The following is a 22,830-nucleotide window of genomic DNA, read 5'->3' as shown; positions in this document are numbered from 1 at the left end:
TTCTCGGCATAATTTTTGCAGAAACATTGTGGCAACATAAATGATCCGGTCCTTCTATCCACTTCAAGTCCAACCACCGCACCTTACGTTGTTGGATTCCGTTGGATCTATCAATTTTGCTGCTGGATTTCCTTACTCTCATACCTTTTAACTTTTACTTGGGTCTTTTGGATATGCATTATTTGTGATTTGGCTTCGAATGGCTTCTTTTTTGGGTTTCCCTTTACATGTTTACGGGCAAAAGCCTGAAGTATTCTCTAGAAGATCAAACTAACAGTGAAACCAGTTTCTTTTGCCTCGATTTTTAAGCCTTGCAGATCTCTCTCTGAACAAAATTTTGGAACTTATTTAGTTCTGATAGTACTTCTGTATTGTTGCAGCTGGGATTTATTTTGGGCTAGTCCGAAACCCTAGGGAGAGAGCCTTTTCGAAGTAGTGGGAACTGAGCTAGGGTTTCATATTTGATCGAGATTTTTGCAGGCTTTGTAGTAAAGAGGGTCTTCGTAACTCTGGATGTTGACTCCCTTCCCAACTTTGTTCGGGTCGCCGTCCATTCACTTTAATTTCTATATTTATTCACCCTCATCATCATAATTATTGCTCTTTAAAAAGTGAAATTGATGTAAAATCTAAAACTATTTACGACTGTGATGGATTATTCTAATCCCCGAATTAAACTAAAATAGCTGTTTAATTTTGCATTCTGGGTTGAAGATCATTATGTCTATCTCTTTGAATATTTTTATGTTAGTTTTTTTATTCATTCCCTGTTTCAGATTCAATGTGGATCATCTGGTTGGCCATTATAGACCCACATCTACGGTTGGGAGTGATAATTTTTGGGCCAATTTGCAAGTGTCGATAAGACTGACCTAACTTTAGGGTACATGGTGTGTTTAATTGTTTGGGGACAGAGAAACCAACGCACCTGTTATGTTATTAAAGTTTAAACCCTTTGATGTTGTGATTATATATATATATAAGATAATTATCTTCACAAGGTAATGTTCTTGAACAGGGACCCCACTTTAGAGTTTCTTAATTTAGGAGTTCACCCTGAACTTTTAACTTCAAAAGCTCCCATTCAGGATGCTAATCCTTCTGAAAGGAAAACTGAAGCTCATGTTGTTTGGACTTTACATGACCAACCAGTTCCTGTGAAATCTAGATACTGCGATACTTGTTTTCCTGACCATTGCGGTCCAAAAACACTTTTTGGATTTGTGAGATCTCATGATGGCAGGATAACCAACCCGGATTTAATTGAATGAGAAAAGGTAGAAAAGTAGAAATTCTATTGGCTCTCACAGTGCATGTATCCATTTGTTGCTGCCACCCATGAGACCTGAGTCTGGTAACATATGCAACAAGCCTATATGGTGGAACGAGGAAGACAAGCTATATACACCCTCAAACTGCACAAGAATTTTGAGCTGCAAATGGTATCTTTCAATGCATGAGTTGTTATGGTATTATATAGCTAGGCACATCGCCTTCTATTTGTAATAATACAACTGGTTAGTATGATTTCCAATTAGATTTCTGTCTACACGTATCAATCGTGTATACATTTCCTAACTGAATGTATCATAATCTTAACCTATGTGAATATTTCATTGGTTGGTAAAAATATTTAGAGGAAATGAAAAGGCCCCAAATTCTGATCCCTATGCTATGCTCGGAAGGGCACTTGAGAAGTTATGGGACTTGATGTGGTTGGAGTAATGGAATTCCTGCAGGGCTCTGCAGTAGTATCACTGGCAAGCTAGCTTATGATATGCCTACTTAAAAATAGAGAGAGGCTACCTCAGGAGATTTCAATGTAAATTTACTGCTTGATGTGGTACTATCTGAAATTGAGGATCAAGCAATGCCCCATATCTACTTTTGTTCAGATTGATTGAGTTTAATTACAATGATGATTCTTGGCATCGGGGAAACCATTTGCCGTGAAACTACATTTTATGGTAGTAATTTATTCAAGTCAGTGATGCTATATAATGGTCCTTGGTGTCGAATTTACATGCCTTCCCTAGCACCTGGTTGTTTACCGAGAAAATTGCTATATTTTATGGATAAAGTATGCAGTAAAAGATACTTGGGGATTTTTTCAAAACCCGTTTTTAGTTTTGCAGCATGACAAAACTTCTACACGAGCAATTCTTTCTCTCTTTTCAAAACCTGCTATATTTCCTTTACATCTTCATCATTTTCAAAGCTGAAAGCCTGATCAATTTCCACCGTAACAGGGAAGGTTAAGAGCTGCTAAACTTTCTGTAAAAAGATTTGAAAACAAAAGCAAAAATATATTCGGGTTAATCTCAGATAAGTTACTTTTTGTCTCACTTAATTCCTTTTGTTTTCTGTGCTTTTTAAAAGATGTTTTCCATTTTGTATAGGTAGTGGGATCGAGTCTTATCTCTTTCTTTAATATCGTTTTCATAGGTATTCAAACTTTAGATCAACAGGTTCAATATGTAAAGCAAGAGATTGTGTGTTTGACAACAAAAATGACTGGAAATCAACTCAAACTCAACAAAATTCACCTGCCCAGATATTCAATGACAAGGTTACTCATATTAAAGATGGGATGGTGGTCCAATCCTAAAAGGGCAGAAAGCCGACTGAAACAAACAATGAGAGATCAGGATGGGCTGAAGGGGTTGCAGGTTCTCCAGGCTCTGCATCCATCATCATCCTTCTTTCTTCTTTAATTAATTTTGTACCCCTGACACTCACAGATGGTGGCCATAATAAGAGAGCTCTGCACAGAAATAAATTCTCTCCACTTGCAGGAACGAAAAAGCCGCCTTCTTTTTAGGTAAACAATCATGTCCTCTCTAATGGCAGTGTGGCTGGCTGGTGATGGTGATGCTCTGGGCCCTCTTAAATATCATCTTTGTGACAATTAGTTTTCTATAGAATGGGCCGTGGCCCGTCTTTCAGTGGTCCCTCTCGGTTCAATCTGTGTATGTTTTATCGTTTTTAAAATAATTTTAAATGCTTAATGGGCCATGTTGTCTGCTATCTCTTTATGACAATTCCACATTCGGGCAGGCAATCTCAAATTAATGGGCCATGTTGGTCCGCTTTAGCCTTTAACTTTTTTTTTTTTGTAATATCAAATTAATTAAAATTAAAAGTACAATAAATACCCAAAACAATAAAAAATGAAAGGGAAATGGAATTTTAACAGTTCCAGTCCCATATTTCTCGATTTGCAATGAAGAAAGAAAAGAGGGCGCATTAAAAATTATCATTTTTTAAGATAAGTACTCAGCATAGAAATATTTTCAATTCATTTTATCTAATTTTATTATTAGAACTTTCTTAAATTTTTATATAAAATATAATAATCTATTATATTTTTTAAATAATAATAATATTATAAAAATAATATTTTATTAAACTCAATTAAAATTATTTTATCTCATCTCATTATTCAAACTAGCTCTCGAACAATCCATGTCAAGGTGTTCGTTAAATTGCTCGCACGAGGCCACCGCTGTGGAAGAGAATGTTAGATACGTGGGCTGAAACAAATTAACCCTATAAATAAATAAGTTTACATATTTTTTTTAATAAAAAAGTGAGTCTTATTAATAAAAAAATTATTTTTTTATACTTAAAGTAAGTTCTATTTTTTTTTACCAAAAAAATTATATAAAATTTATCTATTTAAAATTTATACAAATCAAATAATAGTTGAAATAATGGTGTGGACCAAAAACATTAAAATTATAAAATTGGAAGTTGTACGGAGAAACTAATGTAAAGATAATAACTTATATAATAAGAAAAATCAGTTTGACAACACCAGGATCTTCTGAACTTTTATAAGGTTAATTACAAGGCTATATTCCTTTAAATCCTAATATTTAAAAAGTTAAATAGCATAACATTTACCATGCTTTGAAGATCTTTAATTTTCCTTCAGTTTTCTTTGTTTTTTTTTTTTTGGCTGGATTTTCCTTTAGCCAAATATATATGATGGACATTGATTTCTTTTTTAGAAATGATAAATATTGGAGTAATGTTACTCATCATCCTAACTTCTATCATTCTTTCATCATTCTATGATGTGACATTAGGTAATTGGAAATTATTTATTATATTTCAATTATAAACTTATCATTTAATGCCACATAATGAAATGATGAGAGTTAGAATGATGAATATAATTTTTCTATTCCTTATCATTTCGTTTCTATAAGTCTCCTGTGGACCTTGATTTTCTATTTTTTATTCATAAATATTGAACATTTATATAACAAAAATTTGTTTTATATTAACAAAAAATCATATTTTTAATGGATTATCGTAAGCAAACCTTATAATCCTCGTATGTTTTTTCGTATGCAACCAATTATAATTTATAATCCGAGAAAATCTTCTTGAAGAAGTCCCATCACACCTAACGTGCTAGGTTGAAAAAAAAAAAAAATTAAACTATGTGAAGTATGTGAAGAGTGCAATGTACGGTAGAGTGTGATATAGCATTTCTCTTTATAATCCTTGCTGGTACGGAAATTGTGGTTTACTGTGTGTGAGTGAGAAGTTTTGCCCAAAACGTTTCGTTCACAACGTCACCGTTTTGCTTCTCTCTCTGGTTCCGACTACAGATTTCTGAACGACAACGAAGTAGCTCGCACCACCGTCCTCCTGCCCCTCCGTTCCTTGTTCTCGACGTGTTTCCAGGTTAGTTCCTCTCTTCCCCATGTTCATGGTGCTTTTTGGTTTTCTTTTTCTTCGCTTTGATTTTTATCTAATTCATATTTGGATGAATTTTGAAGTTCTGCTTTCTTTGTTGGATTAATCTCCACTTTCTCGTTTTCTTTTTCGGGCTCGCTTTTAAATCTCAAATAATCAGTAGGTCTGAATTGGGTCTAAGACGTGATCTGATCTTGTGGAAAAGTGGAGACTCAGAGCTTTGCTCTCCAAGTCTTCCTATTCATGTCTATCAATTTTTTGTTTGCGTATCTCTCAGTCGTTTTGGAGACGACCCATATTTTCGATTCAATATGAGAGATACTGAATTAAAATCTCCCAGTTATTGTGCCTTTGATTTTGGAGTCAAGTGGCAACTCCTTCAAGCAAGGTTTTTTTTTACCTAATGCTAGTGCTGATAAGTTCAAAAGTGGGTTACCCAATAGAAAAATTTTACTTTATCATATAGTATTCATGGCTTTCATACAGCATACATAGTGTATAATGTCGTCAATGATTGCTTTATCTTAATTAACTATACATTTGCAGCAATGGATGAAGACAATTCCAGCCCATTTCGACGCATGTCGAGCCGAACACGTAAGGTTGCTCCTAGAATGGTTGCTGCCCTAGCGAATAGTGACAATCGCGCTCAGGTATGCCCAATCCGTTTATTTGACAATCAGTTTTTGGTTTTGTGGTTTCCTTACTTGGCACTGTTGATGAAATAGTAGATTTGTTAGCTTCCTTCAATGTGGATTGTGAAGTCTTAGAAATTCTTTCTTAGGCTGCTCTTGCTCGCCTTGAAGCACTAGAAAATGACAATGCGGGAATGGAGACGATTGAAATTAACGAAGACGATGATACTTCTCTTGATGATGAAGATCAAGGTCTAATTCATATTGGTTCTTCAATTTTTTTTCTTTCTTCCTTTCTGTTCATTTTTTTTTTTCTCTTTTCAATGCTCTTTAACTTTAATTGGGGGAGTGAATAGGTTTCCATTTCTCTATATGCTACATAGAGCATATACCTACATCCATGAAACAGAAGTCCTGTATGGAAACCATCTAGATTCCAAAAAAGTAGAAGAATAAGATACCACCCACCCTCTCTCATCTTTGAAGTTGATCCTCTCATGTACTCAATTATGGAGGATTGGTCTGTGGGATTTAATGGTCACATTTGGTATATCTTTATAAGGGAGGTTGCTCGTTGCTAGGGTGCCACTGGAAGATACTTGTGTAAAGTTACCTCCCCATTTTTTAGCTGAAATGATTTTCTCTCTCTCTGTTTTTTATTTTTGGGGACTGCTTCTCACAGTATATATGCACAAGAGGCAGTCCAAGGGCACAAAACGTAAAACCAGACAGGCAAAAGCACTTGAGAATGCTAGGAAAGCCCCAAGAACATTTGCCGAGCTTTTACATGAGGTAACAAGGGAAATGCTGCTTGTACTGTTTTTATTTTTACTTTCTTTAGTCACTAATCATTTCAAAAACTACAGGCAAGCATAGAAACATTGCCTTCTCACGTTCCCTCCTATTTGAAGGCAGCTGTGGGACCTCCTAGCTCTACCTCTCGCCGCCATTTCTGTACTGTTTGTGGATATGCTGCCAGCTATACATGTGTGAAGTGTGGGATGCGCTTCTGTTCATGCCGTTGCCAGAATATACATAATGATACCCGTTGTCTGAAATTTGTTGCCTGAATGATTTGGAGATTTTAACTAGCCCAATTTTGTAAATGTTTCTTGATGCCAACTTGCCATTATATGCCAGAGCTGTTGTCTGCCGTGTTCTATTGATATTATCACTTTTGATTTTCCCTTTCTTACTGCCCCTAGAAACAAGGTTTTTCTTTTTCTTTTTTGTAATCATATTGCCTGTACATTTTATGTTTCTGCTGTTGGTTCAGAAATTATATATATATATATATATATATATATATATATATATATAAACTTCCATGCAAGTATTGGTGTTGACTGATTTCTCTTCAAATACTGGAAATCACACCTTACACATGCCACATGCTTGGTGTATGTTTTCAGGTTGATGGCAACCCTGTTTGGGAGTGTCTTGGCAATTTTCACCTGGTTTTCAAATGTCTACAGCCAATCAGAATAAGGTCCACTCAATTAAGATGGTTATAGTCTTGTGTTAGGGGCAAAGTCGCCTTCATGAGTTATTCAAGTGGATTTACTGGATGGCTACCAGCTCTGTCTGCACTGCCTTGCCATAAGTGGGCTAATTGGGAACTTACATCTGTTTCACTTGTGGTATGTCTTATAAACTTATCGTCAGAAAGTTTGGAATGAAACAGATATAACTAACTTGTTATAAAATCTAAAATCCAATCTGATTTTTAAAACAATACACGCAATCAAGAAACTTGAGAAATCAGCTGCTCAGTGGAGCATTGACCGATTCTTGGCCTACTACTATACTAGAAACCCATGGCAAAAGATTCAGCCAAACCTTTATATAAATTTCTAACAATACTAGAGGACAGCAAATATTTGACTTGAAAATTAGACGAAATGACTGGTGAATGATGATACTCTGTTGACGGTCTTAACATGTGGGCAGATCTGCTGGTGGAGGTATTACAGACTGAGATTCCCCAAATCCATTTTCAACTAGGAAAGCCATTGCCAAACCAGTACTCAAATGTGCGTCTATGTGACAGTGCACCAGCCAAACTCCTGTTTTGCAACAAGAAAGCACATGAAAAAAAAAATCAGATCAATGGATCTATGCAAGGTATTTAAATTTTTGAGATTTAGTGCGTCACCTGGATTATCAGCCACAAATCGGATGGCTACCCATCCACCAGGGTTTGTTCCAATGGTATTCCTCAGTGGTGGGTCGACGAAGTTGAAGTTGGCTGGGTCTGTTCTTGGGTTGAAGTTGCCAAAACCTGATCCAACAACATAGAAATGGTATCCATGAATATGCATAGGATGGTCCTCTGTTGTGACAATACTTGTATCCTGCAACACAATCTGTACTCTGGAACCATACTTCAACTTGTAGAGCTTAGTTCCTGGAATAGGTTGCCAGAGTCCCCTGCTCACGTTGCCGGTATAATCAAATTGTACAGGGGGGACAGGTGGAAAGTCTGTGGTGAAGACACCAGGCACACCTTGATAATATGCTTGCATAATGGAGTTTGTTCTAGGGAGGACAAAAGAAACATTGTTCATGCTGGCGGTGATGCGGGTTCCATTTGGTCCTTGACAACGGGGGCTGTTAGGACGTGTGCAATTGTTTAGTCCTAATCCCGCTGTGAAAAATAGGTTCTCATCAATGTCAGTAATGGCCTTGACCTGAGAAGCTGGGCTCTTAATCCCGGCAGTGAAAGCAGTTGCTGTGGCTGTATCATTGTAGCCTGGCAGTTGAGGGAAGACTGGTCTTGAGGATTGCCCCTTCTTGCAGGGAGCAGATTTGTATTCAAGGATGGCTGTAGTAGTGGTGTTATCAAAGGGTGCATTCGCGGTGTTATAGGCATGTGCAGCCATGTAGTAGTGAGCTGGGGGCTGATCAGCGGTGAGGAGGACATTGGTTGTCTGACCTGGTCCTATCATGACAACATTGGTTGTGAAAGGCTTGGTGTATGCAGCATCAACACCAACAACAGTCATTTTGTGGTTGGCAATGGCAAAGAAGAGTTCTTGATTGAGCATAGAGCCGATGATTCGTAGGAGAACTGTCTCACCCGATTCTATTGCAAATCTTTTGGTTTCTGCATTGTGATTTTAGTTATGGTAACCGTTTTATGGTACCATATAATAAAAACAAGATACCAAGATCTTTTCATGATCAAACAAGCACTGTTAGTTTATTATTCTTCCCGCTAGACCTAAATTAAACTAGTAAGTTTACTCCTTACCTTGGCTGGAGCATCTATACAGATCACCAGGCTGACCATTGATGGTAAATGCATCTGAAACATTTGGAGCTGCTCCTGTGAACTGAGCCAGCTTTAAAACATCCATGGGATTTCTGTCGAACCATTCTCCTGTTTATTGCCATCATCATAAGCCGTCAGAGTTCTATTACTTTCTCATAATCCCAGATTGATTGGTGGTAAGAATAACATGTGTTGAGTTGTTACCAAGAAGAATTGTGTATTCTCGCTTGGGCGTTGAGAATGGGTATGGAGAACCCAATTTAGGATGGATGATGAGAGCTCCATAAACAGTGGCTCTGAGCCAATTGGTATGAGCATGCCACCACAACGTACCCTCTTGGTTTATGATTGTGAAACGGTATGTGTATGTCCCTCCCGGTTGAATGGGACACTGAGTCACATAACTCGGCCCATCTGCCCATGGATTTCTGAGCTGTCGAATTCCATGCCTGATATATAACATGCAGTACTTATAGACATCAAATTACAAGAATCATGAATTTTTAGGTACGTAGTATTTGGTACTAGGTTTGCAAGTCTTTTGGCAGGTTTATTCAGGCTAGCTCTCTATATATTTGAGTGCCCATGCATGCCCCGGGGCCTGGGGTCAAGTGTGCGCATGCATGCATGCACTTGTCTGCAAATCAACCTTTGGTCATGTTATGTGTGATAAGAGTTCTAAGGATTTTACCAATGGAGGCTGATGTTGTATTGAGCACTGTTCACCACTCTGATCACTAGGGAATCCCCATTTCTCACTTCCAAGGTTGGTCCTGGGAATTGTCCATTTACTGTAATTGTGTTGTGGGTTCTGCACAGCCTCTTCACTGGTTTTGCTTGAATCTATATCAGTTACGAAAATTATAGTAAAACTAATAATTAGTAACAGAACTATACTCCATTATTCGAAATCACCAAGAGCAGAGGTTTAAGATCCGTTGGCCGGTGCCTGGTGGTTTTATTCAGTTCAGAAAATGAAGAAAGACTTACAACAAATTGATGGTAGTGAGTTTCTGCATCTGCAGACAGAGAAAGGAGAGCGAGCATGGCAAATAAGCCAAGAAAGAAGTGACTGCACCATGGCTTGACAATGAGATTGTAAGTCTCCATTGATTTCTCAGCCTCTGTTGAATTAATTAAACCCGTACTGCTTCTCTGTGTCTTACAACCATAAGAGGGCAACCATTATTTATACTGTCACAAAGAAATATAAAAGCTCTATCCTTTTTTAATTGTAAGAGAGAAATTGGTTTGGAAAAATTAGGTTTTGAGTCAACAGTACTGACTCTGAATAGAGATTTTTGGACGTACAATTAGTCCAACCATAAAGGGAATTTGGTGCACCCACTAGCCTCGTCACCTTGTTAAAAAGGGCATGCATATATGTTAAGGTAAAAAATGTATGTGCCAATCATATATTTATTATATGTTTCTACTCTAAGTACGTACTCTTTCCACCCTTAAAAGTTATCGATACCTTGATGCATGTCCTCCAATAAGTCTTCATTATCTAAATGTATTATGGAATGATCAGAATGTTTTTTAGGGATATATACTTGATTTCGTGCATGCAGCTGTTAAGTCCCACACATGAAATAAAGAGCGAGAGTAGTCATGAAGTGATATACATTAATATAATTTGGCTTAATCTATACTCTTAAGGCCTCGTTTGGTTATGCAGTTTATAAGATGTTTTGTTGAAAGTTAATGAAATATTGTTATAATATTATTTTTATTTTGAAATTTAAAAAAGTTGAATTGTTTATTATATTTTGTGTGAGAGTTTGAAAAAGTTATAATGATTATATGAGATGAGATAATTTGATTTTGTGTAACCAAACTAGTCCTAAATCTTTAAAATATAGTAGCCTCACTACAAAAAAACAATTATTTGTGAAAATTTATTTACGACGAGAATGAATTCATTTTGGTAGGAAATTTTCATTTTTAGAACAAATAATTGGTCACAAATAAGTATTTTTGTTGTAGTGCATGTCTACTTCTTAGTTAAGCAGTACACATATATATGGAAATAATGTTCACTTTCTATTTTTTTTTGTGGATTAATTGTTGTATTTTCTTAATGTGATTTAAAATCCATGCAGCTAGCAGCTAGGCATCATTATCAAAGAACGGTTAGGTTGAATTTTGGTTTGGTTTGGTATATAGGAGGACGAAGAAGTGTTTCTTTTGTCTTAGCTGACTACTTTTCGGTCATTTGATAGAGTAATTAATATGTTCCACTCCAAAGTCTATGGTCTTGACAAAGGGAAGCAAAGTGGAAGTTGTTTAATTCAGACATGATTTTTCCTAGGCAGGTGGCCGTGATGTGTAAACATCAAAGCCATGCACTGATTATTATGACTAATACACCTTTCTCAAAGAGGATTTGTGCTGTTCAAGGTATGTCGTATATATTTGTTAAGAATATAAATAATTAAATCTATCTCTATCCATCAGCTTAAGTTTTTGAAATAAATAGTAATTTCACATGGTATTAGAGTAAAAGTTCTGAATTTAAACTCTGACTCTACATTGCACCCAATTTAATTAAAAATTTCACGTATTGACTGTCCACTCATTGAGAAGCGAGAGAGTCTAATTCACACGTAAGATAGAGTGTTAAGAATACAAATAATTAAATATACAACTAATTTGGCCTAATTTGATTCAATGGAAACGAAAAAAAGTTGATTAATACAACAAAAAAAAAAGAAGAAGAAATCTTGATTTGGCTTCAATAAGATGGGGTTATGTTTTAAAAAGTTGCTATTTATTTGGTGTAGTGGAGTAGCATGGAATCTTGAAATAAACAGCCGCAACAAACATGATCAATATTCAGTGAAGTGAATAATATTATAATAGGAGAAGTAGTTAAGTCTGCTGCATTAGGTGATTTTATTGGAAAATGAAGGAGGTTTGATGATGATAGGTACCACTCGAAATGTCTTTGGAAGTATGAGATCATGATGAGTGGTACTTTGAGATCGAGCTAGCTGCTACCATTTTAATGCAGAAGATGAATTAGGTAGCCACCCAACTGACTTATTGGGGATCAAAGCCTCATGCATCCTACGTACCTCATGATCATCATTTTACTATATATATATATATATTGCAAAAAAGTCTGAACCCTAGCTAGCTAATATGGAAATTAATAATTAAGTTGTTGAATTAATACTACGTACGTGTGTGTGCACTAATACATGCCATACACTTCTTGTTGGGGACCGTTAACGTTGTTGGTCACTTGTGTCCAATGTGGCTTCGTTCTGCAGGCAGCCTCGTACGTGGCTGGTTATCTTTTTTTATTAAAAATATAAGAACAACATTTCAAATTTTTATATTTTTGGTACTCGTAATTATATTTTTTTAATATATAACAAGAATGACACTTATTTATGATCAATTATTTGTTATGAAAATGATATATATATTTTTTATAAAAATGAGTTCATTCTTATTGCGAATAATTCGTTATGTATATTTATTTTTCTTGTAACATATGTTTGTCTAAAAATTAATGTTTGTTATAAACTTGGAATTAGCTATGTTTGGTCCCAATTACAAGTGATTAATTAATAACTGATCTATAATATAGAAGCTCTTATCTATAAATAATTGAAAGAGGTAACAACAACTAAAATGAGTTAATATTAATTATATATAAATATCATGTTTGAATACATTGAAATCGTGATTTTTGTTTTCTTTTTCACTCCGTGATGGATATCTTTAAGAGTATTTATTAATCTCGATGATTATTTTATTATAGAACTCAAGGTATATTTGAACTGTTGACTTCGAAAGAAAATAATTATCTTTAAAACTTTAGTATTTTCTATCAATAATTCATTTAAAATAGACGAGTTTTTGTCTGATTCTTTGATCATGTTGTATATCTAGTGAAGGGACTAGCTAGAGGGGCAAGCCAGGGTGGGCCATGGCTCGGTTTTACTCTTTTTTTTTTTTAAAGAAAAAAATAAATATTTTTAATATATAAAAGAACATATTTCACATATATTCTAATATTTAATTTATATTTCATTGTACAAATAAATATACACGCCCTCTTAAAAAAATGCATATACATATATACCTATATGCCTAAAAATAAACCATGCCCCAATCAAAATTAGATTTGGAACCAAACAATCAATCCAAGTTTATGTGTTTCTAAACTCACAACTGATCATTTAAATAATTAAAAAAATGTAATAATAATTAACAATGAGATGATGTTTTGAATTTTTGTTTTTGTTTTTTCATTTAGGCATGAGTTATGCTTAATAGAGGTGGGCGTCTTTAATAGGGGTGGGAGTCTTTAATAAAACGACGTTGTTTTAATATAGGTTTTCATATAAATTGAGAAATCTCCACCCTGGGCCCAACCATTCCCCTCCTTGTGCCTCTCTCTCTCTCTCTCTCTCTCTCTCTCTCTCTCTGTCTGTGACTCACAGTGCCTCTATTTTAGTGTTTTATGGGGTCGTCATCGGCTCTAGCTGGTCACCGCTGTGGTGATGGTTTCTTTCTCCCTCTTGTTGTCGCCCCCAGCTGGTATATAAATATATATTTCTCTCTCTCTCTCTCTCTCTCTCTCTCTCTCTCTCTCTCTCTCTCTCTATTTCTCTGGTTGGTGGTTCATTGGTTGGTATATGGTAACTCGGAATGGTGGTTCACTGGTTGGTTGGTGCTTCACTCTTCACTGGGTGAGTTTTGGTTTTTTCAGCGATCGTGGGTGGGCGAATGAACCAGGGGGTCAATTCGCTCCCCGACAGTTGTATGGGGGGCCCCGCCCATCGGGAGCAAGGCAGGAGCCTAGGGGCCCAAACCTCCCCCGAGGGTGGGGGGGGTGGGACAAGGGCACACCCTTTCTTGGGGTGCGAGTAACACTCCTATTCTGCTACATATGTTTCATCTGTTGAAGCATAAGCCTTTAGACAGCCTCTAATGTGACTTGTACGTGCTACGCTGATATATAAAAAAGAGAAATGTTTTAGCAACAAAAGTATTTCACAAAAGTAAACTCATAAACTTACGTGAGTTGATAATGTAATAAGTCAGATTCTAAAGTTATTTTTATTGTAAAGTAAATAGAAGTGTAAATCGGTTCGGTCCGGTCCGGTCTGAGGGGGTGATGGACCAAAATTTTCGGTCTATCCATTTTCTCCAGACTGGACCAGACCAAACATCCATAGGGAGTGGACTGGTAGCTATCGGTTCGGTCTGGTCCTTTAGGTACGGCCCAATTATTTTTTATTTTATTTTTCAAAATAAATTAATAAAAAATTATTTAAATCACTAAATTAAAATTAAGTGAATTATATAACTAATTCATTAAGAAAAATATTTTATATGGTCAATGATAATAAATTAGATAAAAATTACATTATTAACTTATATAATTACTATATAAAAATAATATATCAAATTATTAAAAATATTTTTTAAAAATATATAGGAGTTCGGTCCAGTCTGGTCCAAAATTTATAGACCTTGGGACTGGACCAAATTTTCTCAGTCCACAATTTATGGGATCAAGACCGATTGGTCTGGAGTTCGGCTTGGTTTAATCTGGACCGAATGGTTTGGTCAGGTCGGTCTTTTCGGTCTAGACTGAACTCCTTACACCCCTAAAAGTAGATTCTAACGAATTATATGAAGCGATGTCAGTTTGTAAATTTATTTTTATGAAATCTCTTTATAACTGTATCACTTATATATATATATATATATATATATAAGACAAAACTATATTTATAGTTTGGTTTATGTTTAGGCGTTGTTTTGAGTTTGTGATGGTTTTATTGTATTGTATTTTTTCATAAGTTGGGTGTTTTTGTAATCACGATTTCTCTCTGCCACAAGTGAGGTTTCTTTAACAAATTGCCGGAGGTGTCGCCCTCCTTTTGGCCAAAATATATATATATATATAAAAGACAAATATGAGAGGTAAATTTATAGATAAACACTATTCATGTGTCTTCCACCAATACCGTAGAGAGAGAGAGAGATCAGAGAATATTGTTCGGAACTTGAAACTGGAGAAAAGATAAAGGAAATTGGAAGAAATCGACTTTACTTCATTGAATAACAAACTTGGCTATATATTATATAGCCTTACAGAGCAAACTGAAATAAGTAAACTGAAACAAACGGAAAAATTATCCACTTATAACAACTCCTACAACGTGGTAAGAAGACCAAATCAACAGATAACAAATTACATCCCAAAATAAAAGGTACTGACGTAGTGGTAACTAACCATGCACTTAACCAGTAAGCTAAAACAAACCTAACAAATATATAATGAAATAATCGTCTATTTTGCATTTCTTTTTATATATAAATTTATTTTCAAGATATGAACTTGTCTCAAATTTTAATATATCTTCACTTTTATGTTTTGGCCCCTCCGATCGATAGTAAGAAAATCTTTGCAAAGTTTAGTAAAAAATAAATCATAGATGATTTATTGGAGAATTGTTTGAGTGCCAAAGCTAAGGCGCAGATCATTTTAAACTACTTTGGGGATATTATGGTTAATTATTTATCGCGGACCACATCGGATCATGCCCCCATGTTTGTTCAACTCTTGCGAGATCACGTGTCTATCATTCGGCCATTCAGATTTCTTTGGATGTGGGGTTCTCATGAGGGGTTTCTTCCTCTAGTTCAGGAGGTTTGGAATAAATGTGTGGATGGATGTGCAATGGTTTGGATTAGCAAAAAGTTAAAAGCTTCTGAAAAGTGATTTGCAAGGTTGGGATAAGGAAGTATTTGGTCGTGTAGAGAGGGAGTTAAAAACCTTGGAAGACCGAATTATTGGGCTGGAAATTGAGCTTTTTAGTGCGTACTCGACACAAGTTGAAGCAAAGCTGTTGAACTATAAGCAGGAACATTTGAAGTGGGTGCATCGTGAAGAGATGTTGGCTTTTCAAAAGTCTCGGATAAAATGGCTTGAGGAAGGTGACTCTAATACCATTTTCTTTCATGCATCCATGAGAATGAAGAAAAAAAATAAAAGGATTGATCGAATGCAACTTGAGGATGTGCGTATGTTGACTACGGGGAAAGAGATTGTTAAGGGGATGGTCTTTTATTTTCATGAATTGCTTTTGGCATCACCTACTGAAATGACGCAGGGGGACTTGGAGCTAGTAACGTCGGTGGTCTCTATAGGGGACAATGAGAATTTGTGTGTTGTTCCCTCTACGGTGGAGGTAAAGAATTCTCTGTGGTCGATTCTTGCGGATAGTAGTTCGGGTTCGGAAGAGTTTTCTGCTAGTTTTTTCATCCTGGCCTGGGATATTGTTAAGGATGATCTTTTAGAAATGGCTAAAGAATTTTTTGAGGGGAAGCCGCTGACTACTTTCTTTGGGGCTACAAATTTGGTCTTGATTCCAAAGGTGGATGAGCCTTTGGGTTTTGGTCAATTTCGCCTAATAAGTCCTTGTTCGGTGGTGTATAAAATTATGTAAAAAATAATGGTTTTTCATTTGGCGCCAGTGTTGGAAAAAATCATTTCTCCTAAGCAGGCTGCATTCATTCGGGGTTGGAGTATTTTTAAGAATATATCTCTAGCTCAGGAATTGGTACAAGGCATGAACATGAAGGTAAAGGGTGGGAATGTGATGTTGAAACTTGATATGACTAAAGCTTATGATTGAGTGAATTGGAGTTTTTTGTTAAATATGTTACGGCGATTGAGTTTTTCGTATAATTGGAGGAATATTATTTTTAATGTTATATCTTCACCTTTTTTCAAAGTGATGTTGAATGGGAGTATTAAAGGATTCTTCAGAGCTTCGCGCGGCTTACGACAGGGTGATTCACTTTCCTCCTATTTATTTATTTTGTCTGAGGAGATTCTTTCTCGAATGCTAAAGTGTGAGTTTAGTTTGGGGGCGAATTAAGTCTTTTCACCCGGGTGGAGGAACTCTTATTACTCACTTACTTTATGGGGATGATATTCTGATTTTTGCCAATGGTGGGAAAGATTCTATTCGAAACCTTATGGCGGTGTTGTGAAGGTATGAAGTATTGTCTGGGCAGCCAATTAATCCTAAGTCTTCCATATTTTTCTCCTCATCTATGTCGATTGAGTGTAAGAATGGACTGAAAATGATTTAGGGTTTTGAGGAAGGTAGATGGCCATGTACGTATTTGGGCATCCCTCTCTTTGTGGGGCGATTGAAAATTCGTATGTTTGATTCCCTATTGGCTAAAGTTCAAAAGAAGCTTGCTGGATGGAAGAGTAAGCTCCTATCTTTCAGGGTAAAAATTGTTTTACTGAAACATGTCTTGAATAGTATCCCTATACACATGCTTTCGGTCTTAAATTTTCCAAAAGGAGTACACTCGACTATCAAGAAAATATTTTCAGATTTTCGTTGGGGCTCTTCGAGGGGGGCTAAAAAAAGGAAGTGGATTTATTGGCGGGAAATTTGCTTGCCGGTAGAAGCAGGATTCAGAATTCGGGATCTTCATGAGGCTTAAGAGTCATTGCTTATGAAATTTATTTGGAAGATTATAAAAAGGGGATCAATGTGGTCAGAGTTTTTTAATAAAAAATATGTTGGTAACTCTCATGTCTTCTCAGTGTTGCAGATCAGGAAAGGAACAAGATTCTAGAGGGGACTAATGGATATCATGCCACAGGTCTTAAGGAATACGAAGTGGTTGATACGGGGGGGCCAATCAAAGTTTTAGGTAGACAATGGTTAGGAGATGGGCCATTGTGTGATTCGGTGCCCATCATTGGGAGTGCTGATTTGTGTTTGGCGGAAGTATTCACGAATTTAGGCCCCAACGTTGAGTTAGTGCAATAGTTGCTTCCGGAGGATTTTGTGCAGAAAATATGTGGAGTTGGCGTGCGATTAAGGCAGGGTGAAGATGTTTGCGTATGGAAGCCCTCTATTGACGGTGAGTTTACGACTAAATCAACATGGCAGTTGGTTCACCAACGAGGGGATTTATGCATATGGAAGAAGTGGCTGTGAAAGAAGTGGCTACCAAAGAAGATGTCGTTCTTTGTGTAGAGGGCAAACAGAAAGGCTATCCCAGTTGATGATATTGTCCAGAATTTAGGAATTCCTTTAGTTTCTAAAAATGTGAATGTTGTGTGCAACCTTGCATGGAAACTGTCAACCATATTTTATGTGAGGGAGATGGAGCACAAACAATATGGAATTATTTTGCTAATGCTTGTTATTTTAGACTGTCTTAGATCCGGAATTGGGAGGGGATGATGAGTTTCTAGTGGTAGAGAGCTACAATGAATTCTCAGGTTGGATGGCTTCAGGGATTTCTCCCCATTGTAATTTCTTGGGCATTATGGAGAGCTTGATGTGTGGCACGAATGGAAGGGACGAAATTCAATACTGAGGATGTTATTCTTTCGGTTAAAATATGCATTCGAGAGGTCTCGGGTAAGATTAAAAATTTCCGAGTCTTGGGCAAGCACGATAGGGCTGTAATGGAGGTTTTATCTTGTTCGATTATTCTCGTGGTTTCAAAGAAAATGAATTTAATTGTTTGGAGGCCGTCGAAAAGAGGAAGATTTAAATTGAATGTCGATGGAGGATCTTGTGGTAACCTGGGAGAGTTAGAGGGACGTGGTATTATTCGAAATCATAAAGGTGAGGTTGTGGCGGGTTTTGCTCACTCATATGGGCATGCTACTAATTCCATTACTAAATGTCGTACTCTTCTTGATAGACTTTGAATGTGTAAGCAACTAGGTTTGTGGGATTTAGTGGTCGAATAGGATTCAAAGGTGATATTTGGATGGTTGGCTTCGGGGGTTTGTAAGTATTGGTTTCTATGAGATTTTTGGGAGGAAGTTAAAGTGTTGGTCGATGAACTTAATGTAAGGTTTTGGCATATTTTTAGAAAAGCTAATATGGATGCAGATTTTCTAGCAAAGCAAGGGACTCAAGGGTGTAACGATGACTTTTATGGCACGAGTTGTGTACAATGAGCTCTTTGGGGAATTATTCGACTTGACAAAATTGGGATGCCTTATATTAGGCGGTGATGGTTTGGTTTTGTTGGTGGGATGTCTGGTTTGGGTCGGGGTATATTGTATTCATTGATACTACATAGGTTATTTTGGTTTTGTATTTATTGATACTATATTAGGTGCTTGTGGTTATTTTTTTCATGATATTCTTCTGCTATAAGTGAGAGTTTTTTGAATAAAAATGGGAATCAATCACTTATGGACAGATGATCTCAACTCTTTAATAAATAAATAAAAAAAGAAGAAGATAATTTTAACAGTACTGATGATAATTATGGAGATGAACACAGGAAGATTGTGAACGATCCATCAATACTCATGAGATATGCACAAAGATAGGACATGTAACACGGAAAAATCTATATATCCAGTCCGCAATCAGGGAAAATGGTCAACCAGCTATGAATAAATACCCGCCTCTTTTAACGCAGGTCCACATCCCTAGCTACTGACTCTGTCTCTGATCTCTCCCTCGATCTCTCTCTCTCTCTCTATCTATCTGTCTCTGCATGCATGGTTAGGGTTTTCCCGGTGCAGCAATATTCCTTAGGTACGGCATGAAGGCCATGATCATGGCCGGGGGTGAGACTCACACATTTAGCCATGTGAGCTCTAGACCAACTACTCCGATGATCTGCCGACGAACTCACAAGGCTCACCCTTTTAGCGTTTTTTATGGAGCAAACCCTTTGGATTACTCCTTCACCCTAGTGTTGTTAGAGATCGTTTGTGTCATCCTGATCAGTCGTCTCGTTCGCTTTCTTCTCAAGCCTCTCAAACAGCCTAGGGTTGTTTCAGATTTAATCGTAAGTTTTTCTTTAACCCCTATGTTACAGATTTGAAACCTCTCCACACCCGACCAAACTAATCAATTAGATGCATGATTCTACACACACACACACACACACACACATTACATGACGTACGCTGAATTAAAATTCATTTCCTATGATGCATTAATCGTTAACGTTAATGGTACACATTTAATGATTCCAGGGCGGTATAATCATTGGACCCTCCGTTCTGGGACGCAACAAGAAGTTCGCCGCATATATGTTCCCCGAAAATTCCATATACGTGTTGGAAAATGTCGGATTGATAGGTTTCATGTATTTCCTTTTTGTTTGCGGCGTGAAAATGGATCTCTCGCTAATAAAGAAGGCAGGAAAAAAACATATGTTTATTGCATTGGTAGGAGTGACCGTTCCTACGCTAATAGTTACAGCGGTTGCACTCATTCTACGTAGTCAAATGGATAAAGAGCTTGCGTTGTTTTCTTCGATTGGAGCAGTTTCTTCATCTATGGGTATAATAGCATTTCCTTCCCTGTATCCAACTCTTCAAGAGCTAAACCTCCTAAGCTCAGAGATTGGACAGATGGCATTATCCATATGCTTGATAGGCGATGCAATTGGGGTTAATGCCATTCTAGCATTTGAGGCAGCAAAACAAGGGGAAGGAGAAGCCATAGATGCGTTGTGGTATTTGATATCTTTGGTGGTTTTGGTGACTTTCATTGTAACTGGGGCTCGGAGAGTTTTCCTGTGGATAATTAGAAAAACTCCAGAAGGGAAACCTGTTGATCAAGGTTATGTGGTTGCGATTCTGTTGGGGGTTTGCGTGATGGCATTTCTGACGGATATGTTGGGCATTGCCATTCTAAATGGACCTATGTGGCTGGGACTGGTAATACCAGATGGCCCTCCCCTGGGAGTCACGCTCGTGGAAAAGAGCGAAACAATCATAATGGATCTTCTTTTGCCATTTGCATTTGCATTTCTAGGACTTTTCACGGATGTTTCTGTAATGTTTGCAGCTGGGTGGTCAAGCTTGGCCCCCTTATTTTTCATGGTTGTAGTTGGGTTTACGTCCAGACTGCTTGGGACGCTGTTGCCTTGTGTCTTCTTCGATATACCCATCAGAGATAGTCTCGCTCTCAGCTTCATTCTGAGCTTAAGAGGCCACGTTGAGCTTGTGGTGTATCTCCATTGGATGGACAAATTGGTATGTTAATTAAGACGTTCGCTGGAGCTAATTGTTTGGCTTGTTATTACTACCTAATTAATGGTGTCAATCTTCATGAACAACTAAAGTACTGAAAGCTTTTCAAATTCTTTCCTTTATTAATTGTTGGTTGTTTTCAATCAATGCATACTACTGCATGCAGATTATAAAGCAGCCACAGTTCACAATGCTGGTGCTATTAATGATAATGGTGACTGGCATATCTACACCTATGGTCCGCATCCTCTATGATCCGACAAAGCCGTACATGGTCACTAAAAGGAGAACCATTCAACACACTCCACAAGACAAGGGACTTGGCGTGGTACTTTGCATACATAACAAGGAAAGCGTGGCTGGTTTCATCAATCTTCTTGAGGTCTCCAATCCAAGTTCTAGCCGCCCATTCTCAATCTTTGCACTCCACCTCATTGAGCTTGTTGGCCGTGCTGCCCCCTTGTTTTTTGACCATGAGCATAAGAAAGTGCCTGCCAAATATGCAGCATATGACGCCATCCACAAAGCCTTAACGTTCTATCAGCAAAGTCGCAGTGATTCCATCAAGCTCCATTCATTCACAGCCGTGTCGCCAAAGCTATCCATGTACCAAGACATTTGTAAACTTGCTCTTGAAAACAAAGCCGCTCTTATCCTCTTGCCCTTCCACAAGGAACGCTGGGAAGAGTTTGGAGGGATGGAGCTAGTGCGAGCAGGAGCAGTTCGGTCTGTAAACTTCAGTGTCTTAAACCACGCACCTTGTTCTGTTGCAATTCTTGTGGACAAAGGTGGATTTCGAAAGCCGTTTCCCACCCTTGCCTCCAATCATTCTCTCCACTTGGCTGTGGTATTTTTGGGAGGAGCAGATGCTCGGGAGGCCCTTGTTTATGCAGATAGGATGGCCGAGAACAACAACGTGTCTCTCACTGCAGTAAGGTTCCTTGCCCACCGACCTGAAAAATATAATGAGATGGAAAAAAAGCTAGATGATGGACTAGTTACATGGTTTTATGTAAGAAATGAGAAAAATAATAGGGTGAGTTACAGAGAGGTGGTGGTGACGAACGGTAATGAAACAATGGCCGCAATTAAGGCCATGGATGTTGTTGATTCCTTTGACCTTTGGATAGTAGGAAGAAAAAAGGGCATCGCTCCAGTCCTCATCGAGGGAATAGGAGATTGGAGTGAGAATCATGAATTGGGAGTGATTGGGGACTTTCTTGCCTCGGCAGATTTTGGTAGTTCTGCCTCTGTGCTTGTGGTACAACAGCAAATTATGAGAGGGAGCTAATTAATTAAGCAGGCTGGCCGCTGGGTACTTCACACCAGGGACAAGATGCGTTTTATGTTGCGGAATTTTGCATGTTGTGTTTCTTAGATGCACTTGGCCTAGTGTTGCTTGTCAGGATGCTGGTTTATACAAAATGCTGCTACTTATATATATGTTCTGCTAGCCTATACCAAAGTACTGCTACTCCTCAACCTATCATGTCCAAATTGGCTTCTTGCTTTTTATAGCTGTTGAATGACTGGCGCCATTCTCTTGCACTGTTGGCAATGCTATGCATTCTGTTGTAAATTAACCCTCTGTTTAGTGAATTCATACACTGTAGCATATATTGAGACTCTACCCAGAAAGCTTCCCTTTATATGCTGCTACACTTTGTACAGGATTTACATAATGTTCCCTGATATGATTATTTCCCTCCCTCTCCAATATCCCTGGAGAGCATAATTGAACTCAAATTGCATTAAACTATACTGTTTTATACTTTTACCCCTCGCCTTTCTCATGTCATTTTACGGTAATATTTAGCTTCATCCTTCCCCTCTTTGTATAAAAGGAATTCTAAATGTACCAAGCTGTCCTGTCCAGACTTCAACTTGAGCCTGTTAGTTTTCAACATTCTCATGTCCTAATCAACACCAAACTGTTCAAGAACAGTTTGTTGAATTTCAATCTTATTCCAAAAAGAACCATGTACAACAATCGGAATCCAAGAGAAAACCCTACTACATAACATCGATATTTCTACAGTACAAACTCTGGCAGCACTATCAATCATGTTACAACCAACCGCACCCATTCTATCTTGTATCTAGACAGACATCATGTTATCTTTGAGCGTGCAGCACCCCCGACCGGCATCACATAAAGCACTCGACAACCAATCTCCTCATCATTA

General features: G+C 37.4%; 3 protein-coding genes across 3 annotated transcripts; 2 read left to right on the top strand and 1 right to left on the bottom strand.

Annotated features, from left to right (window-relative positions):
* Positions 1-4,532: 4,532 nt before the first annotated feature.
* Positions 4,533-6,607, top strand: LOC108996981 (SWR1 complex subunit 6). Its single transcript, XM_018973048.2, has 5 exons — positions 4,533-4,698; positions 5,257-5,363; positions 5,495-5,597; positions 6,028-6,137; positions 6,212-6,607. The coding sequence occupies exons 2-5, from the start codon at positions 5,259-5,261 to the stop codon at positions 6,413-6,415; spliced, it is 522 nt and encodes a 173-aa protein (XP_018828593.1). The 5' UTR covers positions 4,533-4,698; positions 5,257-5,258; the 3' UTR covers positions 6,416-6,607.
* A 421-nt stretch (positions 6,608-7,028) lies between these two features.
* On the bottom strand, positions 7,029-9,777 carry LOC108996980 (laccase-13-like). The gene is made up of 6 exons (XM_018973047.2): positions 9,610-9,777; positions 9,311-9,462; positions 8,824-9,068; positions 8,599-8,727; positions 7,501-8,451; positions 7,029-7,411 (listed from the first exon to the last, which is right to left on the bottom strand). Exons 1-6 carry the CDS (start codon positions 9,727-9,729, stop codon positions 7,281-7,283), a joined length of 1,728 nt encoding a protein of 575 aa, XP_018828592.1. The 5' UTR covers positions 9,730-9,777; the 3' UTR covers positions 7,029-7,280.
* A 9,259-nt stretch (positions 9,778-19,036) lies between these two features.
* Positions 19,037-22,400, top strand: LOC108996937 (cation/H(+) antiporter 24). The gene is made up of 3 exons (XM_018972985.2): positions 19,037-19,449; positions 19,640-20,647; positions 20,811-22,400. Exons 1-3 carry the CDS (start codon positions 19,201-19,203, stop codon positions 21,933-21,935), a joined length of 2,382 nt encoding a protein of 793 aa, XP_018828530.1. The 5' UTR covers positions 19,037-19,200; the 3' UTR covers positions 21,936-22,400.
* Positions 22,401-22,830: the final 430 nt, after the last annotated feature.

The sequence above is a fragment of the Juglans regia genome, chromosome 14 (assembly GCF_001411555.2).
Source record: "Juglans regia cultivar Chandler chromosome 14, Walnut 2.0, whole genome shotgun sequence".
NCBI classification, from domain to species: domain Eukaryota; kingdom Viridiplantae; phylum Streptophyta; class Magnoliopsida; order Fagales; family Juglandaceae; genus Juglans; species Juglans regia.
The sequence above is the reverse complement of the archived record's forward strand: the minus strand, read 5'-3'. Positions and strand labels throughout refer to the sequence as shown.